The sequence below is a fragment of the Anolis sagrei genome, chromosome 2 (assembly GCF_037176765.1).
Source record: "Anolis sagrei isolate rAnoSag1 chromosome 2, rAnoSag1.mat, whole genome shotgun sequence".
Lineage (NCBI taxonomy): Eukaryota > Metazoa > Chordata > Lepidosauria > Squamata > Dactyloidae > Anolis > Anolis sagrei.
The window spans coordinates 150613349-150637240 of NC_090022.1; the positions used below are offsets into that span (position 1 = coordinate 150613349).

Consider the following 23892-nt stretch of genomic DNA (forward strand, 5'->3'; position numbering starts at 1 on the left):
CTAAATCTGGAAGGAAAAGGGCTAAGATTAGGATGGCATGCGTATGTGGGTTATGAAAAGGAAAAAACAGAAAAAAAATTCGGAAATCACTTTATTCGATCCTCCCTAATAAAAATTTGGAACAAACACAAAAATAAATTTTTCAAAAAAACACCAACATGGCTCTCCCCCTTAGAAGCGTCACAAAGAAGAATTACGGGATGGTACGACTGGCCCAAATATAAAGACATAATAAGAAAGGAGGGAGGAGAATTCAAGATGAAAACACAAGAGGAGTTAAAGAGCATAAATGACAAGATATCTTGGTACCAATATGCACAAATTAAAGAACACTTCAAGAAAGATAAAGAAAAAGGCTTTGAAGAGGGGAAAAACTTTTGGGATAAAATAATGCAAACAGAAAACAAATTAATATCTAAAATATATAAGAAATTGGTAGAAGAGGAAGGCATCAAAGAAGAAGGAAAAAATTACATGAAAAAATGGAAGGAGAATCTGGGAAGAGAAATAAAGAAAGAAGAATGGGAAGAAGTCTGGAACAAAAAACTAAAATATTCAAAAGCAACTGAACTAAAAGAAAATTGGGTAAAGATGGCACATAGATGGTACATCACACCGCATAGATTGGGCAAATTCAGTAAAAACGCAAATACAAAATGTTGGAAATGCGGAGAAAAAGAAGGGACGTATTACCACCTATGGTGGACCTGCCCAAAGGCAATAGCATATTGGAAGAAAGTACATACAACACTACAAAGAATATTAGAGATAAACATACCACAAAAACCAGAAACTTTTCTACTCGGCATACACAATATAAAAATGGAAAAAAATAAAGATAAAATTCTATTCCTGCTGACAACAGCAGCTAGAATAACATATGCAAGATATTGGAAAAAGAAGGACCCCCCAGAAGAAGAAGAATGGTTAACAAAAATACTAGACATAAGAAATATGGATAAATTGACGTATCTACTATCAAAAAAGAAGGGCATATCGATAGCCGAAACAGATTGGAAACAAGTAACAACATACCTGATAAAAGAAAAGAATATGAAAATAGTTATCTAAAGGCATAAAACAGAGGAGAGAAAATTAGGGGAGAGCAAGACACAAGGGAAAAGGGAAAAGAAGAAGGAAAAGGATCAGAAACCTCCAATGATACCAGGAAGTGTTCCAAAACTTTATCAGTCTGGATTCAAAAGTCCCACAGTATTTTTGTGTGTTCATTTTCCACTTTTCCTTTGCAGGTTTATGATCCCACCAGTTCTTTACTCCTGGCAGGTGGTACTTGTGACATAAGTTCCAATGAATCATTTGGGCCACAGAGTTGTTCATCTTAAGAACTTGTGCCCAAGTGCAGGAAATGTTCTGGTTACAGTAAACACTTTCTAGTCACCATGTATACATGAGAGAGATAATAGAAAACCCAATAGCAAAATGTCCAAACAAACAATGTGGGAGCAGTGGTGAGAAAACAATCCTAATAGGCCATCACTAGACCTACTTACTTCACCACTAAGCAGAGCCAGTGAAATCTGCATACAAGGAGAGGGAAACCGCACTGCTGATCCACTGCTGCTCAGCCACGGATTGACAGTGGGTGTTTCAGCTCCTGAAGCAAAACAGAGAAGAGAGTTCTACATAAGGAAACCAAGATTATATACATTCAGGTGCAGCATGAATTTGGGAAGGTGCTGGTGGATGCCAATCTCTTACAGCACTAAGATGAGAGGTCTCAACAAACATATCCCAGTTTACATCTATGCTGTGACATACACTACTCAAACCTTGAACTGGGATATGCTGGGAAAAGCTTTCCCTAGATTGTGGAAGGACTTGTTGGAAGAGATTTGACAACTGAATATGCTGCCTGAATTTTGAAAAGCAATGAAGATCTCTCTCTTCTGGCAAGTTTATCAAGATGTTTTTAAAATTACGATTTTAAGATTACAAATGTTAAATTATTTACTGGCTGTTTCAATGTGTGCTGGGATTATATGTTCTTTTAAATTGATGTTTTAATTCAGTTATGTGTTTTAACTGACTGGATATATTATATTTTAATGCAGTTATTCCCTGCTTTGGTACATGGTGAGGCAGGAAATGAATAATAAGAAAGATAAATGTGGGTAGCTCCTACAAGAGAAAGGGAGACAATGGTGGAGGAGGCATGGATGGAGTATATTTCATGCAATAGCTTTCAGAAAGAGTTAAAAAGTTGGCTTTTTTCATCAGCCCTTCGATAACATTTAAGATAATAGCCAGACTGACTCCCAATTACTCTAACATTTTATATCCATATTTTGATGGGTATGCAAAAATGATTGTACGAATATTTTAATCAATGGCAATAGCCATATTTTACTGATTTTATTGCTTATGTTAATTGTACATGTTTGGTTTTATGTAAACGTGTTACTGACTTAATGTTGATGCATTGCAATTTATGTGTTGTACAGCACCAGTGTGTGTTTTTGTGCCAGTCACCCCAAGTCCCTATGGGAGATGGTGGCGGGGTATAAATAAAGTATTATTATTATTATTATTATTATTATTATTATTATTAAAAGCTATGAAAAGGTCTAGTGACATTATGTACAACTCACATCTTTATTCAGTTGTAAGCAATACAATAGATATATAATGCTACCATGGCACTATGGCACTACTAAATATATTTCATTGCATAATAGTCGCCACTGCATAATAGTCACACTCCCCAAAAGTGGTGGTATGCCTTTCCTCGCATAATAGTCACATGCTTAGTTAACTTGTCTGGGTGAGTAAATTAAGGGAGTGATTGATCTTTTGGCACTATAGGGCTTGACTCTGCTGGGAGCCAAGTCCAGCAGTGCCAAGAAAAAGTGGGAGGTGGGCAGGGGAGCAAGCTCACCCATCCATCTGTCCCTTACACAGCTACATAGCCATGCCATGCATCGGTAAACTCGCCTGCTCATCTAGCTCTTCCCTCAGCAGCTATGCTTTGAAGGCACAGCCATGTGGGCAAGTGAAGCTTTAGCCACCTACACAGCTGCACCCTCAAAGGGACTAATATGCAGTGAAAAAGCCCCCCCCCCCGGACTTTTTCATCGCATAATAGTCGCACCCCCTCTCCCCCACCAAAAGGGGGGGGGGAAATGCAACTATTCTGTGGTGAATTACGGTAGATCAAAGTGTAAAGCAGGCATGGGGAACCTTCGGCCCTCCAGGTGTGGTGGACTTCAACTCCCACAATTCCTTGAGGCTCGGCATTCGCCCCAAAGGCTTACCTTGGCCCAAGGAATTGTGGGAGTTGAAGTCCACCACACCTGGAGGGCCGAAGGTTCCTGACCCCTGGTGTAAAGTATATAAGAAAAAGTATACAGCATTTGTATTTGTATATATCAAATCAGATCACGGCTTTTATTTATTTATTCATTTACTTCATTTCTATCCCGCCTTTCTCACCCAAAGGGACTCAAGATGGCTTTTCATAGCCTTCTACCATTTGAAGCTGCCCTTGGCCAAATGTTAGAAGCCTTGGGCTTAGTACAACTTCTTCTAGCTCTGAAGGTCACAGGCAAGGGTTCTTTTGCAGCTATGTTATCAGTGGAAATGGCAGGGATTGGACTGCAGGCAAAGGAAGGCCCAACCAGTGCATGTGAGTATCAGTAAAGATACCTACCCCAATGATATCTCATTATTTGACCATCAGAAAGTTGCAGAGCCACTACTTTTGTCTTTGCGTTGTAACATAAGCTGATTACATCCCCAGCTATAGTCAGGTGTGATCTACAACAAGATGCACAAAAGGGAAAAAAATAATCATGCTATATTCAATATGACTCAGTAATGGCAGGAAAAATGAAGGCAACTTAAGTCCAAAATAGACTCTGAACTGCTCTATAAATTTGTTTGATATATACTAGCAGTAGCTGTCTTCAGGTCTCTAATACCTCTATCAACTCCGTAAGATGACTGTGGACACATTTCTGGTTTTATATAATGAGAAAATGGTCCATAAGGGTGAGAAATGAATACATGTCCAAGATAAAGAGGTATATTTTAAATAACCCCCAGTAAGCTGCTGAGTTGCTGAACTTGCTGACTGAAAGGTCGGTGGTTCAAATCCAGGAAGCAGGGTGAGCTTCCACTGTTAGCCCCAGCTTCTGCCAATCTAGCAGTTCGAAAACATGCAAATATGAGTAGATCAATAGGTACCGCTTTGGTAGGAAGATAAAAGCACTCCATGCAGTCATGCCAGCCACATGACCTAGGAGGTGTCTACGGACTCTCTTCGGCTTAGAAATGGAGATGAGCACCACACCCCAGACTTGGACTTGACTAGACTTAATGTCAAGGGGAAACCTTTACCTTTATTAATCATGATATGGAGAAAGGATAATAGTAAACAAGGCATAAAAGTGCTATTAGTAAACTAAATCAACTTCTATTGGTTGTGTACAGTTTCTGAAGGCTTCTAAATTGCAGAAATAAATTAATCATGAGTTTGCAGATTTGAGCTACAATCTTGTATTAACATCTCTTGATTACAATTACAAATTAGTTATTTATTTAAAAATGTATATTTTGCTCTTCTCACCCTACATAGGACTCAGGGTGGAGCACAACATGTATATGGCAAACATTCAATGCTAGGACATAAAACCATAAATCACTTATATCCACTTTAAAATCAGTTGCTTAAAAACCATCTCATGATCCCATTCTAATGAAGCAAGATCAATCATAGTGAAGAAACTATGGTCGAAGAAGACACTGTTTGCATAGCCATACGATTGACAGTTGCTCAACCATCCACAAATAAGAGGAGATTAAGGTGGAAGATTTCCTCACCTTTCCAGAAACATTTCAAACACTCTATGAAATAATTTGTTTTAAAATTTTCCCCCAACTGCCTTCTAGGAAATGTGTGCCGAGATCATAACTGGAAGTGCTCATAAAATGGCTCTGGAGGGTCACCCTTTCCCCACCATTGGTTTATTCTTAATACCTGATATCAACACATCCTTCTTCTGCAGCTGAGGTCAGTTTCAGATGGTGAATGACAGTGTGACCTGGGACGTGTCCCTGGCTAACAGCTAAGAGGAGGTCATCTTGCAGCCAGATGAGAAGGCGAAGCCACAGTGGGTTTCTCCCATTTTTGTCATCCACACTGTCAATTCTGTGGAAAGAACAGAAAGTCAGATTATTTATACAGATATCCACACAAAAGATTAATCCAACGCATCACATGTATCTACCCTTAGACAAAAGAACAAATCCGGAGTGCAGGGTGAGCTCCCGCTGCTAGGCCCAGCTTCTGCCAACCTAGCAGTTTGAAAACATGCCAATGTGAGGAGATCAATAGGCACCGCTCCTGTGAGAAGGTAACAGCGCTCCATGCAATCATGCTGGCTACATGACCTTGGAGGCGTCTATGGACAACGCCGGCTCTTTGGCTTAGAAATGGAGATGAGCACCAACCCCAGAGTCGGACACAACTAGACTTAATATCAAGGGGAAACCTTTACCTTTACCTTTAGAAATGAAATTATACTTAAAGGGACAAACAAATAGGTTAAAAATAACAGACAATGAGCAGGAGGCTTCTAAGTTAGTGTTTGTTTAGTGTCAGACTTTTTTTTGTTGTGTCAGGAGCGACTTGAGAAACTGCAAGTTGCTTCTGGTGTGAGAGAATTGGCCGTCTGCAAGGACGTTGCCCAGGGGACGCCAGGATGATTTGATGTTTTTTATCATCCTTGTGGGAGGCTTCTCTCATGTCCACGTATGAGGAGCTGGACCTGATAGAGGGAGCTCATCCGCCTCTCCCCAGATTCGAACTTGCGACCTGTTGTCTTCAGTCCTGCCGGCATAGGATTTTAACCCATTGCGCCACCAGGGGCTCCAGTGTCAGACGGATACCACAAAAACCACCACAAGCATTCAGTGCTCGCTCTCATCAACCAAGAAATGACCTTATGTGGCCTTTTCCTCAGAATGTGTAGCTTTTTTGGAAACTGGAAAACACACTCTGAATTACGTGAACATTTATGATTATTAAAATGTCCTGTGAGGTGTGTAATTGATTTATTTGTGCAAAAAGTCACGTTTCAAGATATGATTATAAACAGTTTTGTTACATGGTTTCATATAACAACAACAACAACAACAACAATTTATTTATTTATATCCTGCTTTTCTCCCTCATGGGACCCAAAGCAGCTTACAATATATCAAAATCATGTAAAAAAAAAAAAAAGCCAAGCCAAATACATCAATAAGTAAAAAACATATAAAATAACATTTCAAAACAAGAATAATATACATTCACATTCCTGTGGCATCATGTCAGATCATACTACACTTTGTTCCAGTCCATAAACATTATGATGTTTCTTATCACTCCAGCTTAGTTTCCTTCACTAAAATCTGTCTAAACAGGAAAGTTTTTAACTGGTTCTTGAAGGTTATCTCAAATTGGTTAACCCAATTTGCAATGAAGTGGACAAAAGTGTTTGATTACGATGGAGGCTTGCCATCTAATAAAGGCCATGGTTATGGTGGATGAGATGAACAGCGCTTTTGAGAGTTACCAGTACTAAAACTGAGCATCCCTGAGATTTATAATTTTTGGAGACAGCTAGCTAGCTGTAACAGTCAATTCTAAAACTAGGGTGCCAACCTTTCCCCCCCTTTTCCCCATACCTGATTGGCAATGGGCACAGTTTCTGAACAGCAATGCTGGAACAGCATTCGCAAAAAGGGTTGCTAGGGATGGTTGCCCAATGAAGCAAATACTGAGGGTATACTGCAAACCCATTCTCTGCACCACTTCTTGAACTAACTTCCTGAGACTGATTTAACTATTACTGTGTACACTTCTCTGTCCACTCCAAATGGTGCCTATCATAACGGAATACATAAAGGGTCATCATTCTCATAACTGGACATTGCCTGGAAAGCCACAAAGTCTCTAGACAGTGGCTTTCTTTAAAGACAATACCATTTCAGGTTGCATCTTCTCTTATGAATCCTGCTCTGCCATAAGTTTAAACTATAATACCTGTATGATTTTTCCAGCCAAGGTGCAGCAGCAGAAGCATTAAGTCCACCCACTGCACCAATTTTCATTGTGGAGTCCACCTTTGTATTCGTACAGCCACCTGTCAAGGGACAACAAACCAAACACGTCACTGGCCTCCTTGTAGCAGGAGACACACAAGGCAGATACCCACCTCTCCTAATATCCTTTGGTGTTTCCCTTCTCCCATACTGGCTCCTAATAGCATTGGCTGTATCCCTAACTATGGCGACAAATAGTAAGCCGTGTTGTTGAAGGCTTTCATGGCTGGAATCACTGGGTTGCTGTGAGTTTTCTGAGCTGTATGGCTATGTTCCAGAAGCACTCCCTCCTGACATTTTGCCCACATCTATGGCAAGCATCCTCAGAGGTTGTGAGGTCTGTTGGAAACTAAGCGAGGGGAATTACAGAAAGGAAACAACACCTCTCAACAAAGGATTCCTCCAGGCAGCAACCAGCCAGGCTTTAAAGCTGCAAGGCCATTCAATGCTAATAAAGGTGGCCAACAGCAACATTCACACTTGCCTCCAACAGATAAGAGTTCTTTTTCCCACCCTGGACATTCCACAGATATATAAACCTCACTTGCCTAGTTTCCAACAGACCCCTCAACCTCTCAAAATGCCTGAAACAGATGTGGGTGAAACGTCAGGCGAGAATGCTTCTGAACATGGCTAGACAGCTTGGAAAACTCAGCAACCCAAACAGTAAATCAATCTGACTGCAGAAGGCAATAAGGAAAATCCTCAGGCCACTGCTGGAAAGAATATAGAACATTCTGTTGATTTGTTCACTCCTTGCTTTGATTTTTAAAAAGAGTTACTGACTTGTTATTGTCTGCTGCAGTTCCTGACAGGTAAAATGGACAAGTTGGGATTTGCTGAATTCAGTATGAAAGTGATTTGTCCAAGAAAAAGGAACAGCCTGAACACATTTACGTGCAAATAATAAATTGTGGTAGTGATATATAGAAATCTGCACTATATCAAATAACTGTGGAAGTGAAGGAATTCAGCTGTCAAGACACGGAAACCTAAAATGCTTTATATATTAAAACTCTGTTTTCTGGCATTGGCTGCATTGCGCTTTCACTGCAATCTCTCCACAGGCAAGATAAAAATAAAGTACATAAATAAATAAATTCAAGTCACCTGCCAATTTTATACTGTTTTCTTAGGCAAGGAATATTCAAGAGGGAGTTCTGCCTGTTGCTTCCTCTGAAATACAGGCTATATCACCTGGTATTCTTTGGTGGTATCTCGTTCAAGTACTAACTAGAGCTTAGTTTCCAAGATCAAACAGGATCTGGTGCTTTTAGGGCAGTGGTTCTTAGCCTGTGGGCTGCGGACCACCAGTGGGCCGTGAGGATGATAATCTGGTCTGCAAGCGTCCTTCCTCTTTATTTTATTTCTTTTATTTTCGCTCCTTTCATGCAGCCTGCCACTCCTTCCCTGTTGCTGACCAGCCCGGACCCCTTGGATAGACCACATCAGCTCTAGATTATTAAATATGTTTTATGTGGGTGAGCAGATGGCAACTTCTGGATGGTTTATGTTCTGTATCAGAAACTAGAGCTGATGTGGTCTATCCAATGCAATTTTCTGAATCAGCACTCCAAAAAACTTAAAGGGAATTGGCTTCCTGCTTGGTATGAACAAAACCGAAACCAATGTGAGATGACCTACCAGATCTATAAATGGAAATCCTGTGATTCGCATCCAGGACAGCAAGATCTCCACTCCTAGCTGGCTCAGGACAAAAGGCAACTTGGTTGACTGTGCAGGGAAGCTGGAGCTGATATGTGCAAAGGGGCGGCGGGACCACCGCGTGCCGGAAGGCAGTCAGCAGCACCTTGTCTTTCAAAGAAGGAGACAAAGAAGGTGACAAAAATCACTCCATTTCCACCACTCAAGAAGCTGTTAATCCACAAACCAACAGTATAACTACAGTCAGATCTCCACACTTGAAGGCTTAACTTTGGTGGATTTGGTTGACAAGGTCCCTCTGGTTGACCACAGAGTTGTGCGGGAAGACCTAGAAATTCCAAGACAGCTGTCCTCTCACGCTGGATCTACACTGCCATATATTCCAGGATTTAATCCCAGATTATCTTCTTATCCCAGATTATCTGGCAGTGTACTCATAATCCAGTTCATAGCAAATAATCTGGGAATTTCATTCTTTCTTTTTTTTATGTCAGGAATGACTTGGGAATCTGGGATCAGATCCTGGGAAATAAGGCAATGTAAATCCAGCCTCAGGTAAAACAAAAGGGGTTTTATTCACAATTTCCCAGTAAATGTGGAGGGCTGACTATAGACCTTTTTTGGGCAATAGTGACAGTATTTAGGGATACAGATACATTGGATATCAATCCAGTTACAGACAGAATTTGAAGTTGTTTCTGTGTAGATAACACAGGGCATCTTTCTTGGAATCAACAGTCCAAAGCATCTCTCTAGTCTGAGAGTCTAATGGAGTCTCTCGTCTCCCGAAAGATTTAAGTTTTTACTGACTTCTAAACTGTACTGTTTCTACACTGAAAGTCTAATGCGCTGGTTCTCAACCTGTGGGTCCCCAGGTGTTTTGGCCTACAACTCCCAGAAAGCCCAGCCTATTTGGCAGCTGTTAGGATTTCTGGGAGTTGAAGGCCAAAACATTTGGGGACCCACAGGTTGGGAACCACTGATCTAATGACTTCTAAACTGTACTGTTTCTACTGGCATCTGAACGCATACTGTTTCTAAAATGGAGTCTGAATAGTCCCAGATCTGATCACATGGTCTGCAGCCCCTCCCACAACATAGTTAAGGAAAACGGCATACCAATACACACATATACAATACAATCAGCAATCTGAATTATATACATATCAAACTAGTGGAGGCTTGAAGAAGGTTGTTATTTCCAACATGAGTCAGATGTGAAAAGCGAAACTCTCCAATAGAGTCTGCATAGAGTTCAACTTCCAGTCATTAAGCATACAGTCATTAAATACACTTGGCCAATGAATTAGAGCTAGGATTGTTCAGATTCAAATCTCAACTCATCCATTAACTCATTAGGTGACCTTAAGTAAGCTTAAGTATGTTAAAAACATGGTGAAAATTACTGTATTGTTTCAATTCAAAGACACACACCCCCATATCTAAAAATTGTATGCCTCTTATAATTGCAGGTGTATCTTATGTATTTTTGATGGTGGTGGTACTGAAATTAGGCTGTGTCTTACAATCAATGGAATCTTACAAATTGAGAAATACGGTATATCAACCCATATTATAGAGTGTGGAATGGGGAAGAAACAAAGTAAAGCAAGTGGAGGAATAGTTCAGTAGCGTGGCCTAATCTTAACATGTGGTTGTTGCTTACACACCCAAATCCTGGCTCACTGGGAGCATACCTCCATCGATGACTGCCACACTAGCAGAGTCATTTGCCCCTCCACCGGTGCTGCGATCAATGCTCCACTGCCAGTCATAACACAGATAAAGCCACTGCTGACAGAGGATGTGAAGTCGGTAAGGAGTCTCCTGGTCCCACACCATGGACACAATGCGATGGCTGTCTTCAGAGCTATCGAAAGGCAAGCTTTGCTTCAGATACCAGTGGTAGTTTCCTGTCGTCCACAGCTGAACTATATGCAGAACACACAAAGAGTACAGAATACAAGATAGAAGAGAGCCATTAGCTATGCTGTAACCCGCCTTGAGCCACTAGCAGAGGTGGGTAAGAAATAATAATAATAATAATAATAATAATAATAATAATAATTTGATACACAACAAGATTAGTACACAGCAAACAAGATCACCATGCTGGTTTTTGTAGTCAATCACATGTCGGATACTTCCCAAGTGTCTAGGACTGTGTGATGTATCAGTAAATAATGTGTGCAGATCTCAGTAAGGTGGCCTTTTGCAATTGTTTTTAAGTGCAGGCCAGGGTCTTTAGGCATTGCACCCAGTGTGCCAATCACCACTGGGATCACCTTTACTGTGCCAGAGTCTTTGCAGTTCGATCTTTAAATCCGTGTATCATGTCAGCTTTTCCAGTTGCTTAACTTCAATTCTACTCTCACCTGGGATTGCAACATTGACAATCCATACTTTTTCCATTATTATTAGTAGCAGTAGCTGTTGTAGTTTACTTTAAATTCACAACTAGCAATAATACGCATGCCAGCACTGAAACTCCTTGATCTTTGGTGTTTTTTTGGAATTAGGAATCTTCTCTATTCACCTGCATAATATATAACCTGCTCAAACATGAGCATTTTCAAGGGAACTGCTTGTTCCTTATACTTTTTTGTTCAGTCGCACATTCTTTATCTCTTTCCCAACATTTGAGTCAAAAGGACTGGGTATTATTATTATTATTATTTCACCACCATCATCTTGTTTGCCTATCAATTTGAAAACAGGAAGCTGTGTAGCAAACCTAAGGAGTGGACGGCATCAAATCTGGCCACCAGCTGTAGTACAATATTATTTTCTTTCTTGAAGATCTTTAGAAACCTCTTTTCTACCTATCTGGGTCATCACAGCAGTGTACAAAGAAATCACAGTATTTTATTTTATACAAAAAGAATGCATCTTCAAAAACAGACTATAAACAACCTTAAAAATAGAAGGTCTGACAAAACAGCCCAGTTTTGATGGTACACATACAGATACATTTGCAGTTCATACAGTTTCTTCTCCACATGACTGAGGGTGTGATTGTTTTACGATCATCATACACAAACTACATTAATTATAGGAAGGCCGCAGCTACTGTATAATAATGACAGAGCCCCCAGTGGCACAGCGGGTTAAACTGCTGAGCTGCTGAACTTGCTGACCAAAAGGTCAGCAGTTCAAATTTGGGGAGCAGGGTGAGCGAGATGGTGGTGCTTATCTCAATTTCTAAGCCGAAGAGCCAGCGTTGTCCGTAGATGTCTCCAAGTCAAGTGGTCGGCATGACAGCATGGAAAGCTGTTACCTTCCTGCAGAGGCGGTACCTATTGATCTACTCACATTTGCATGTTTTCAAACTGCTAGGTTGGCAGAAGCTGGGCCTAACAGCAGGAGCTCACACTGCTCCCCGGATTTAAACCGCCAATCTTTCAGTAAGCAAGTTCAGCAGCTCAGCAGTTTAACCTGCTGTGCCAAACTCATTAAAATGGGAATAAAATAGGGCATAGCTTCCAACCACCCATATGATAGTATTACCTCTTCCTTTACTCACCTTCCTCTACTCCACATTATTATCACTGTATTTATCTTTCATACTTAGGCAACAAAGGCTTATATTTACTTAAGGTCATGATAATGTGGGAATCTTTTTGCACATGCAATAGATTTGTGATAGAGCAAAGACATTTTGGTATGTGATACATTATATAATGGGGAAAACACTAAATCTGAAGATTCAGATGAAACCAGAATTTTATTTGCTGAGATTGTTAGATGATCAACATGAAAAGTAAAATATAGAAGAATCCTAAAACGTATGATTACAACTGCCTGCTTGGCAAAAATATGGCAATTTCATTAAGAGAAGATTGGCGAAGGGAAGAGGTATGATTTGGCCAAGATGAACAAACTGGATTAAGGAAAATACACCAAAAAATTAATCAATAGGATAATCAGTAATTGCTTTGGAAGATTAGTAGATAACATGATAAGATCTTACCGTACGTCTTTGGTTGAGAGTTATTCTCACTGTTCAGTTCTTCCAACCACACAGCCAATATCATTGAGTCTGAATTCCAGAGCAGCTCCTTTACCTAAAGCAAAGCAGACGGGGCTGTCACACGAACCAATGCAATTCCCAATGGAAAGCTTGATCTCTTGCCATATACTCCCTTCTTTCTGAATATTTCACATTTATGGGGAATTCTACATTTTTCCAATTAAAAGCAAGCAACATTAGGCAGATGTGCAAGAAAAGTGTCAGCAACTTCAAAATATCTCTGCTAAAAAAAATGTTGGAAGAAAAGCGTAACCCTACCTTGGTTTGGCCTTTCTGGAAGGGAAGCGTAAATTCACCATGAAGAAGACCATTTTTTTCAAAGAACACAACATCGTGTTTGTTGGCTTTGTCTTGTGTGGATGCAATTAAGCTTCCAGAAGGCCTTAAGCATGAAGGGGAAAAAGGATATAAAAGAAAGTTTGGCATGTAAGTCAATAATTCTTTAAACACCATTTTTGAAACATAGCAAATCTCTGCCTGCTTGGCAGAAATAGAGCATGAGAATATGCAGATATAGAGCATGAGAATGTGCCAGAGGGAAGGTACATAAGGTGGAAGAAACTGGCCACATGCAGCCCCATTTATTCTGATTTATTGGAAGTCACTGAGAACTAAGCTTTACCTTCATTTTCCTTCACTGCCTATCATTTAAAAAATAATTTCATTCTAGAAAAAAAGAAAATAGTGCTGACAGTTTTTAAGTGCAGGCCAAGGTTTTTAGGCACTGCACCCAGAGTGCTGATCACCACTGGGACCACCTTTACTGGCTTGTGCCAGAATTTTTCTAATTCGATTTTAAATCCTCATATCGTGCAAGCTTTTCTCCTCATATTGTGTAAGCTTGTCCAGTTGCTTCTCGTAAATTCTGCTGTCACATGGGATTGCAACATTGACAATGCATACTTTGGGTTTTTTTCCACGATTGTGAGGTCAAGAGTACTGTGCTCCTAAACTATGTTTGGATTATTATTATTATTATTATTATTATTATTATTATTATTATTTATACCCCACTTTTTCTCTCCACATGGAAACTCATCATTATTAAGATGAAAGGTTAGTGAACTGACTATGGGAATATTCAAATAGATTGGACATTTTCATGTCACAAACAGCTAATGCTCCTTACTCACTTCCAAGCCAGTGCTTGTTCTAACCCAGGCACAGGCTCACTTGTAGTCTGCAAAATAAGTTCTCGGCTCCAGACTCTGATTTTCCGAGCTCCTGTGCATTTGAAGAGAGTAGGAAAAAGAGAGGCAAGAGTCACTGGAATTATTTTCTGGGCTTCACGATTTGCAGACAATGCTTCTTTTATAGAGACTTACAATTAATATTCCCTGAACATTCTAAGCTCTAGATACATACACGTTACACCTAGATTAACTGTAGTTCCAAGTTTTCATAGTCTGTCACAACAGAACGTTGGAGAAGCGAAAATGCTGGATAATAAGGAGCGATTAAGAAAAAGCCTATTAAACGTAAAATTATGTTATGATTTTACAAATTAAGCACCAAAACATCATGTTTTACAACAAATCGACAGAAAAAGCAGTTCAATGAACAGTAACATTATGTAGTAATTACTGTATTTACTAATTTAGCACCAAAACATCGCAATGCATTGAAACAGCTGTGGATCCGGGTGGGAGGCAGACTGCATTGGATAATACAGAACACTGGATGAGCAAATGTTGGATAAGCGAGACTCTACTGTATAATGACATATATAACGCATGCACAAATTTGTATGCAATTAACCATGGCACAAATTCCATGTGTTCAGTCCATCCAATACACATATTCTATGGGGCTTCTAGCCACCAAAAGCAGAAGTTATGGTGGTCCGACTGGACATTACTATAATGTGGTTCCTGGGATAGACACTGCAGGAATCGACTCACTTATAAGTAAGTTACACAGTTCAGCTATGCTTGGGTGTGGCAGGATGAGTTTTTCTAAATTTGTCCTTGGATCCCAAAAAGAACAGTTAATAATCCAGCAGCTCAATGCCCTTGACCTTGGATCTCAACAAATTAGCAATAATAATATAATAATATATTTATATTATGCTCAATCTATAGGGAACATATTTAGGAAGAGCTGAAGAGAAACAGAGGGGATCTGTTTTGTTTGAGGAGTAACAATTAGGGGGTGTAAAATCCCTTCTTCTCCTTGCTTAATGCAATGTTGCTAGCAAAATAATTCAGACCAACCTGTCTCTGGGCAAACGGCACTCACTGCAAAACACTGTCCATCTCCTCTCCATGTGATCCGAGGTTTATGGTCGTCCCACGACAAAGCCGGCCGCACTTCCTAGGAAAAAAAATATGAGGTGCATTTCATGTTATCAAGGAAGTAATAGAAGGGTAATCAGAAGATAGTTATTTAACCCTTCTTACTATTTCATCCTATCTCCCTCTCTGCTGTACTGTATCAAAACAAATAAAGCTGGAAAATTAAGGTGCAGTGAGTATAACAAAATGAGAGGTGAGAGCACAATCCATTAATCGCCAAACCGATCTCATCTTCATTTGCTGATAGTTTTTTAGGAAGAGAATCCTAGCAATAGATGGTCACTTGCTGATATCTAATTGAGAGCATCATCTATCTTATATAAATAAAAATGTAATGTTCGTTTGGGGGATTAACATAACTCAAAAACCACTGGACAAACTGACACCAAATTTGGACACAATACACCTATCAGGCCAATGAGTGACCATCACTCATAAAAACACTGAAAAACACAGCAGAAGGGACTTAAAAAGCCAAAAAACAAAAATTACATTACAACGCATGCACAAAAACACACATATATTTGCAAACACACACATATACACAAATATGTACACACACATATACACACATAAAACACATATACACAGATTGGGCCACTGTGTGGCAGGGGACGGCTAGTAGGTAATAAAATGGCATGGATTGCCTCCTTAAGGTTCCAGCCTGGCTTTATCTTAGGACTTTGCATTTCATAAATCTGAGAACAACATAAGACTAGCCAAGAACTGGGAAAATTTAAATGAAACTATAGCTGATATTATGGAAGCCCCAGTGGGGAAGTGGGTTAAACCACTGAGCTGCTGAACTTGCTGACCGAAAGGTCGCCGGTTCAAATCCAGGGAGCGGGGTGAGCTCCAGATGTTAGCCCCAGCTTCTGCCAACCTAGCAGTTCGAAAACATGTAAATGTGAGTAGATCAATAGGTACTGCTCTGGCAGGAAGGTAACAGCACTCCATGCAGTCAGGCTGGCTGCATGACCTTGACTTAGAAATGAGGATGAGCACCAACCCGCAGATTTGGACACGACTGGACTTTATGTCAGGGGAAAACCTTTATCTTTACTTATAGCTGATATTTTCTTCTAGCCATATGAAAGGAAGAAAGGCATGGAGCTTGCATGAAGAAAGCACTTAAGCTTTGCTCAGGCTTGGAGGGAGTCATGGATCTAATGCTAAATCCAACAGGGCTCATTTGAATGTATATAGAGTGAGCTCTGTAGCTGAATAAACATTTGAACCCCAATCTACTCAGTCTGAGTCCAACTCTCTATACTACCTCTGTGATCTAATGGAATAATATTTGTTGCATTTTAACATGGAGAGTTTATCAGTGTCCCCAATTAAACTCCACTGTGCTTAGATCCATCTTCTTTCCACTATATACTAATTTACAAGGGTTCTTTTTCTAGTATACAAGCAATATTTATATTCTTATAATACAGTACCACTGGCTTGGTTCGGGCTGCCTGCTTGCCTTCCGATCCATGAAATTGTGTTTCCTTTTTACCCCAGCCAACAGTAATAAACTTTCCTAGAAGTAAACCAAATAACAATACATGAGGATTGATTACCAGAAGCTATCACCCCAACATTTCTATGGCTTCCTTTCAAATCTCCAAATATTTTGCAAATTTTATGAGCTGTTACTGCATGATGCCAACCACTGGATGTCCTCATTGCCTAGTGATGAATAGGATCAGAAGTAAATCTTACACTTTTCAAGCAAAAAAGTTTGATTCGGACACAAAAATAGTTCGTTTTTTTACAAATGTATACATATGGTCAGCTTTTACACAAGTTTTCTTCTAGTAATGACCTATGTATCTAAGTATATCCATGCTTATCCATGTAATCCTGCTATGTAAACCATAAACAGCTATCCTGCTCAACATGGTTGTATTAAAATGAATGCTACAGCACAACTCCCATATCTGCGAAACCAAGATAGGTGATTACGCTTATCCACAGTTCCACTTACTCACTTAGGACCTCCTATTCAAGCTATACCTTCTTCTTGTATTAGTCATCCCACTGAAAATAATAGGTTTTGCTGTCATCAGCAATTTTATGTCCATGAGAAGTTTGGGAATGTATCATCTGTGGATATGGAGGCCACACTATATTTCCAAAGCTCGGAAGCAATACATTACAAATAATGACATTACCTGTATCCTGTTGTTTCTGAGCATAATTAGAACACAGCAACATATTTTGAATGAACAAAATAATGTAAACACTGGGTTGTTGTAGGTTTTTTCGGGCTATATGGCCATGTTCTAAAGGCATTTTCTCCTGACGTTTTGCCTGCATCTATGGCAAGCATCCCCAGAGGTAGTGACTTGTTTCATATGAAGGGGATTTTACTAGTACAGTAAAAAGTTACTTTTCTAAAAGCAGCAGCTACTGGACTTTGCAAACAAAAATACTTCAGGTTCGGATGCTATCACATCTTTTTTTTCTGTAATTTGTAGCATAACTATATATATAACATATTTATTGAGAGTTGCACTAGAAAAAGATTCCTACAAGATGCAATGTTTAGAAAGTACCGAGGGCCCTTCCACACAGCCCTATAACCCAGAATATCAAGGCAGAAAATCCCACAATATTTGCTTTGAACTGGGTTATCTGAATCCACACTGCCATATATTCCAGTTCAAAGCATAAAAATGTGGGATTTTATTCAGCTGCGTGGAAGGGCTCTGAGCTGCAAAAAGCTGAACTTTTTGAAGACTGCTAACATGTACTGGAGCCCCCGGTGGCACAGTGGGTTAAAGCACTGAGCTATTAAACTTGTTGACCAAAAGGTTGCAGGTTCGAATCCGGGGAGCGGCATGAGCTTCTGCTGTCAGCCCCAGCTTCTGCCAACCTAGCAGTTCAAAAAGATGCAAATGTAAGTAGATCAATAGGTACTGCTCTGGCAGGAAGGTAACGGCGCTCCATGCAGTCATGCTGGCCACATGACCTTGGAGGTGTCTACGGACAACGCTGGCTGTTCGGCTTAGAAATGGAGATGAGCACCACACCCCAGAGTCGGACACAACTGGACTTAATATCAGAGGACAACCTTTACCTTTACCTAACATGTACACTACATGTACACTATGTACACTAAGCTACTATACAAATGAAGAAAATTTAATCAATTAGCAGGTGACTGACAGATGTGGATATATCCGCCTATATTTTGCAGTGAAGGTAACAGAAGTTTCCCCGGTTTTCTCCTCCCCTATAAATATCTTCATCCACTCACTCATATTATCACAAAAAGAACTTTAAAGTCTGAACAAATATAGAAAATCAGGAGAAGAATATATTGGATTTCCAACTTTTACAAAGTGATAGCAATGTCTTTTATGAAGATCAATCATTTGGCAGCACCAACCCACCTTCTCCAAAGTCATTTTGATGGATTTCTCTTTCTGCAATCGGTTCAAAATCCCTTGTCATCAGAATGAGTGTCTGCTGACCTGCCACACAGTAAATATACATAAACAATTAAAATTAAATTTTCCAGTCACATTTGAGATTAATTAATTTAATAAAATCATAATTCAACACAGAATTCTAAACCTGTGAATGTTAGGGTGACTACTACAGCTCTCTCTTGAAATATTGAGAAGATAATATTAAGGGAGATGTTGACAAGCTGGAATGTGTCCAGAGGAGGGTGACTAAAATGATCAAGGGTCTGGAGGACAAGCCCTATGAGGAGCGGCTTAAAGAGCTGGGCATGTTTAGCCTGAAGAAGAGAAGGATGAGGGGAGATATGATGAGGGCCATGTATAAATGTGTGAGAGGAAGTCATAGGGAAGATGGAGCAAGCTTGCTTTCTGCTGCCCAGGAGACTAGGATGCAGTAGAACAGTGGCTTCAAACTACAAGAAAGGAGATTCCATCTGAACATGAGGAAGAACTTTCTGTGAGAGCTATTCAACAGGGGAACTCTCTGCCCCAGAGTGTGGTGGAGGCTCCTTCTTTGGATTTTTAAACAGAGGCTGGATGACCATCTGTCGGGGGTGCTTTGAATGCAATTCTTGGCAGAAAGGGGTTGAAGTGGATGGCCCACGAGGTCTCTTCCAACTCTATGATTCCATGAGACAAATTTCCCATTTCAAGAGAAAAGCAGGGTATAAATTCAATAATAAATGAAATGAAATAAAATACCGAGCTCACACAGCTTTACTTCTAGCAGAAGAATTGAAGAATAAGAAGTACGCAGACTTTAAAGTTTGGGTGTGACAAAACAGTAGCAGAACATTGTTGTTTCCACTGTTATTAAGCATGGATGGATGGCTCTGCTTTTTCAATAGTACAGGTAGGCTCTTGCATGAAAGTAACAAAGCCTTTTCTGCAAACTTCATAATAGGACAGGTTTGCAACTGTACTTGATCAAAGCATAAAGAATACGAGTGAAAACACTATGTAACATGATTTTTGTTCCTGGGTTATAAATGTCATTGCTAATTGGTTCTATAAAAAAACATGGAAAAGGTTTATTAAAATTGTTTTTTGCAAGATATCCTGCAGGACATTTGGCTATAGTTTTTCAATAAATATCTCATTGAGTCTAAACAAATTCAACATAGTTTGTGGCAGACACAGAAACGAAGTTTCTGGAGTATAGCAACTATTTTCAAAGTAAGTACTACACAATTAAACAGAAAATAACATTTTCGGAACAGACTTTTTTTCAAATTTGGTTCTATGATGTAATTTCTATTTATAATGTTGACCCTCACCTGTAGCAAGAACAACAAGCTCTTGGTCAGGACTCCAGCTCATCACGCTTATACCACTGTCCACACTGCCAACACACTCCATCTGAAATTTAAGCAAGGGAAAGATTTTTCACTAATGCCATACTTGGACTTCCAACAGCAGCCTGGAGAGAGAGAAATTAACCAAGTGAAGTTCTGGCCCACCAGTGGTCTTTCTGTCAGGAGAAGCTCAGTCTCTAACATGCCCAGAAGTCAAGCCGCCATTCAAACTGATTCTTCTTTATTCCCAGGTATATTGCGCTCATGGGAAAGTACACCTCCACTGGTGACTAGCCCACTGCTTCCTAAACTGTGGGTCCTGACCCCAAATTGAGTCCCCTCAGTTCAATGTTGGGGACATGGAAAATTTGGCAACAGTAAAAAATTTGCATGAGTCTGTTAGCAACAACTTGCAATGTTTACAGTGGACTCTGCAAAAAAATACTTCAGCTGTACTCCACAAGAAGTGTTTAGCAAGCCTTGCAAATGCATAAAGGTTTGCTTTTATACCTATTTTATATACCTACTAGCCATCCCCTGCCACGCATTGCTGTGGCCCAGTCTGTGTATATGTATTTTGTGTGTGTATATGTGTATATATGTCCATATATATGTGTTTGCATATATATCTGTGATTTTGCACATGCGTTGTAATGTATTTTTTTATATATTTTTTTGGCTCTTTAAGTCTCTTCTGCTGTGTTTTTCAGTGTTTTTATGAGTGACGTTCACTCATTGGCCTGATACGTGTATTGTGTCCAAATCTGGTGTCAATTCGTCTAGTGGTTTTTGAGTTATGCTAATCTCACAAAGGAACATTACGTTTTTATTTATATAGATATACCTAGGGTCATGTAAAAATGTATAGGGAAAAAGAAGATCATGTGCAGAAAAGTTTAAGAAGTCCTGCCCTAACTGAAAGTAAGCTAACCCAAATGCATTCCTAAAATATATTTAATCAAATTAAAAAACTGAAAAATTCAAAATTTTCATGTAATGGAAATCTACCCCTGGCGGGGACCCCCTATTGCTTGCATGTGGTTAAATATGCATGTGTAACTGTTTGTATCTCTTGTATACATTTTGTCCTTTATTTATAGCAATTTCAAGAAGCCAATATATAGTAGGCTGTCTGTTTTCACAGAGGATAGTGACATATGTGGAGGGCAAACTGTACTACACTTATAGAAAGGGAAAAGGCTAAAATTTTTGCATCTATCCCAAGGCGCTCTTCGGCGTTTTAAAGATTACATGGCACCAACTGCCATTGTCATACCTGACTGGTGTTGAGATTGCACAGGATAACATCTCCAGTTGCGATAGCCACACAGGCAGACTCTTGATCTGGCAAGTCCTCAATGCCCACAATGCACCCACTTTCATCTTCTGGTAGAAACCCTTCCGTTGTTAGAGGGATTTCTTTTATGACCTTTCAAAGAGACACAGCCATGAGACATATCGCTCACTTCTATAATACACCTTGATTTCAGCATTGAGAAAAGAAGGATTAGATATTCCTCAGAGGCTTTTAAACTGAGGCTGGGTGGCCATCTGTCAGTGGTACTTTGATTGTGTTTTTCCTGCACGGCAAGGGGTTGGACTAGATGGTCCATCTGGTCTATTCCAACTCTATTATTCTATGAATATCTCATCAGCATCAGACTAATGGTTCAAAGCATGGGAAAACCCAACAATGACAGCTGTTTCAGCAAAGGTGAAACAAAATGGGCTGGAAGACAAACATGTGTTGCATTTAACCTGTGTAAAAACAGTTACACCATTGGGTTTCTGTGAGTTTTCTGGGCTGTATGGCTGACCATGTTCCAGAAGTGTTCTCTCCTGATGTTTTGCCCACATCTATGCCAGGCATGCACAGAGGTTGAGGGGTCTGTTGGAAACTAAGCAAGTAAGGTTTACATATCCATGGAATGTCCAGGGTGGGAAAAGGAACTGTTGCCTGTTTGAGGAAAGTGTGAATGTTGCAATTAGCCACCTTGATTAGCATTGAATGGCCTTGTAGTTTCAAAGCCTGGCTGCTTCCTGCCTTGGGGGAAAATCTACCTAGAGTAAAAGTGTTCTTACCATACATCAAGGAAACCACTGATTGCACAGGAAAGCTGATGAAGAAAGACAACTTACAAACTATCTACAGACCTACAAAGAAAATCCAACAAATGCAAAGGACAAGAGAGATCCCCTCACTTCTGCAAGAGCCTACCATAGACCATGCAGCTGTGGACACGAATCAAGGAACATGAAAGGCACTGCAGACTAATTCAACCAGAGAAGTCAGCCATAGCAGAGCACCTGATGAACCAACCTGGACACAGCATATTATTTGAGGACACAGAAATGCCGGACCACTCTGACAACCATCATGTCATACTTACACAGAAAAACCACTGAAATCCACAAGCACGTGGACAATTTCAACAGAAAGGAAGAAACCATGAAAATGAACAAAATCTGGCTACCAGTATCTTTTTTAAACCCTCTAAAATCAGGACAAAAATAAAGAACAACACTGAAAAAACAGGAGAATTCCAGACAAGAAACAATCAGGACCAGCTAACACTTCACAACAAAGGATCCCCCAAGGTAGGAAGCAGTCAAGCTTTGAAGCTGTAAGGCTATTCGATGCTAATTAAGGTGGCCAATTGCAACAATCACACAAACAGGCAAAGGTTCTTTCTCCCACTGATTCTGGCCATGAAAGCCTTCGACAACACATAGCTACATCATTCTGAGCCATAATTTTAAATGCTGGAAAGGACATTGGTACTTTTACACAGATGATATAAGATTGCAACGTGGTTAATCATGGGGAAAATAATCTAACGTACTTGGAGACCATTTAGGGCCCTAAAAAGAAGTCTTGAACTGAGATTGCCATTGCTCTGCATGAATATCAATGAAATGTTACAGCCCAAAGATTTAATTGCCTTTTTACCAGCAGCACGCAGAACAAACTTTGGAAGACAAGCATCATAAAGTGGTGGATTAGTGTTTGGAATCAAGTCCTCAACTACTCCCCTCCAAAAATCCCAACAAAAGAAACTTATTTTACAAAACCTGGGATCTGTAAGATGATCAAGATCAAGGGTTAAGTCACAGTACGCACACAGGCCTATAAAAAAGTTGACTCTATTTTTTTGGCCCCGCTCTTTTGACGAAAATTTATGCATGAAGTATATTCAGTATACACTCCTTCTGCCCATACATTCATGGTTAGGCCCAGCCTTACAACAAGCCATGGACTCATTGTGGACAGTAGTCCAAGATGCTAGGACCAGTGGTTCTCAACTTGTGGATCCCCAGATGTTTTGGCCTTCAACTCCCAGAAATCCTAACAGCTGGTAAACTTGGCTGGGATTTCTGAGAGTTGAAAGCCAAAACATCTAGAGATGCACAGGTTGAGAAACCAGTGTGCTAGGGAGAGTTTTTTAGACTTGAGTGTTTTTAGTCCTTCCTTGAAAGACAAACCTTAGTGAACCACAGAAGTATAACAGGTATGACGGACACATCCTCTCACCTCTTGTGTGAGAGGGTCCAGCTCCACAATCCCATACTCTGTACTGATTAAGAGCGTCCCTCTGTCCAGACGGAGCGTGAATCCCTGAGGGGTCCCAAGGGCTTGAGCTGCCTGGCATTCCCGCACTCGCAGGAGCTTAAGATTTCTCATGTTGTCTTCCCTATGTACAACAGAGAAAAGAAAATGCTACAAGCAAATCAAAACAAGTGACTGTACCTTAAAAAAAACTTAAAGACACGTTAAAAACAATTAAAAAACCATTGATACTTAAAGCAAATGAGACGCACCAAGAAAACAATATGTTTTACTAAGATCCAAATTATCTGAATTGAGTTGGATTATATGGCAGTGTAGACTCATTACTTACTTACTTACTTACTTAGGCGATCCCTCGTTGGACGAGTAAGATGGTCTTCCATCATGGGTTTCCTTGTGGGTCCGCATGTGGCTGTGGAGCCCTATTCTTGCTCTGCATCTTCTTCCGCAGTGAGGGCATTGGTTTCCA

The 23892-nt window shown here is 40.0% G+C and overlaps 1 protein-coding gene across 1 annotated transcript in view; it reads right to left on the reverse strand.

Moving 5' to 3' along the window:
• ELP1 (elongator acetyltransferase complex subunit 1) overlaps positions 1–23892 on the reverse strand; it is a 58404-nt gene that overhangs the window by 29341 nt on the left and 5171 nt on the right. Inside the window, exons 2-16 of the mRNA XM_067463962.1 lie at positions 23388–23547; positions 21132–21284; positions 19838–19919; positions 18486–18566; positions 16542–16627; positions 15016–15115; positions 13936–14026; positions 13061–13184; positions 12743–12836; positions 10470–10703; positions 8752–8922; positions 7049–7148; positions 4997–5167; positions 3668–3774; positions 1512–1615 (exon numbers count right to left, since the gene is read on the reverse strand). Of these exons, the coding sequence (XP_067320063.1) occupies positions 1512–1615; positions 3668–3774; positions 4997–5167; positions 7049–7148; positions 8752–8922; positions 10470–10703; positions 12743–12836; positions 13061–13184; positions 13936–14026; positions 15016–15115; positions 16542–16627; positions 18486–18566; positions 19838–19919; positions 21132–21284; positions 23388–23537 (1848 nt within the window). The 5' untranslated portion in view covers positions 23538–23547. The remainder of the gene's footprint in view (positions 1–1511; positions 1616–3667; positions 3775–4996; positions 5168–7048; positions 7149–8751; positions 8923–10469; positions 10704–12742; positions 12837–13060; positions 13185–13935; positions 14027–15015; positions 15116–16541; positions 16628–18485; positions 18567–19837; positions 19920–21131; positions 21285–23387; positions 23548–23892) is intronic.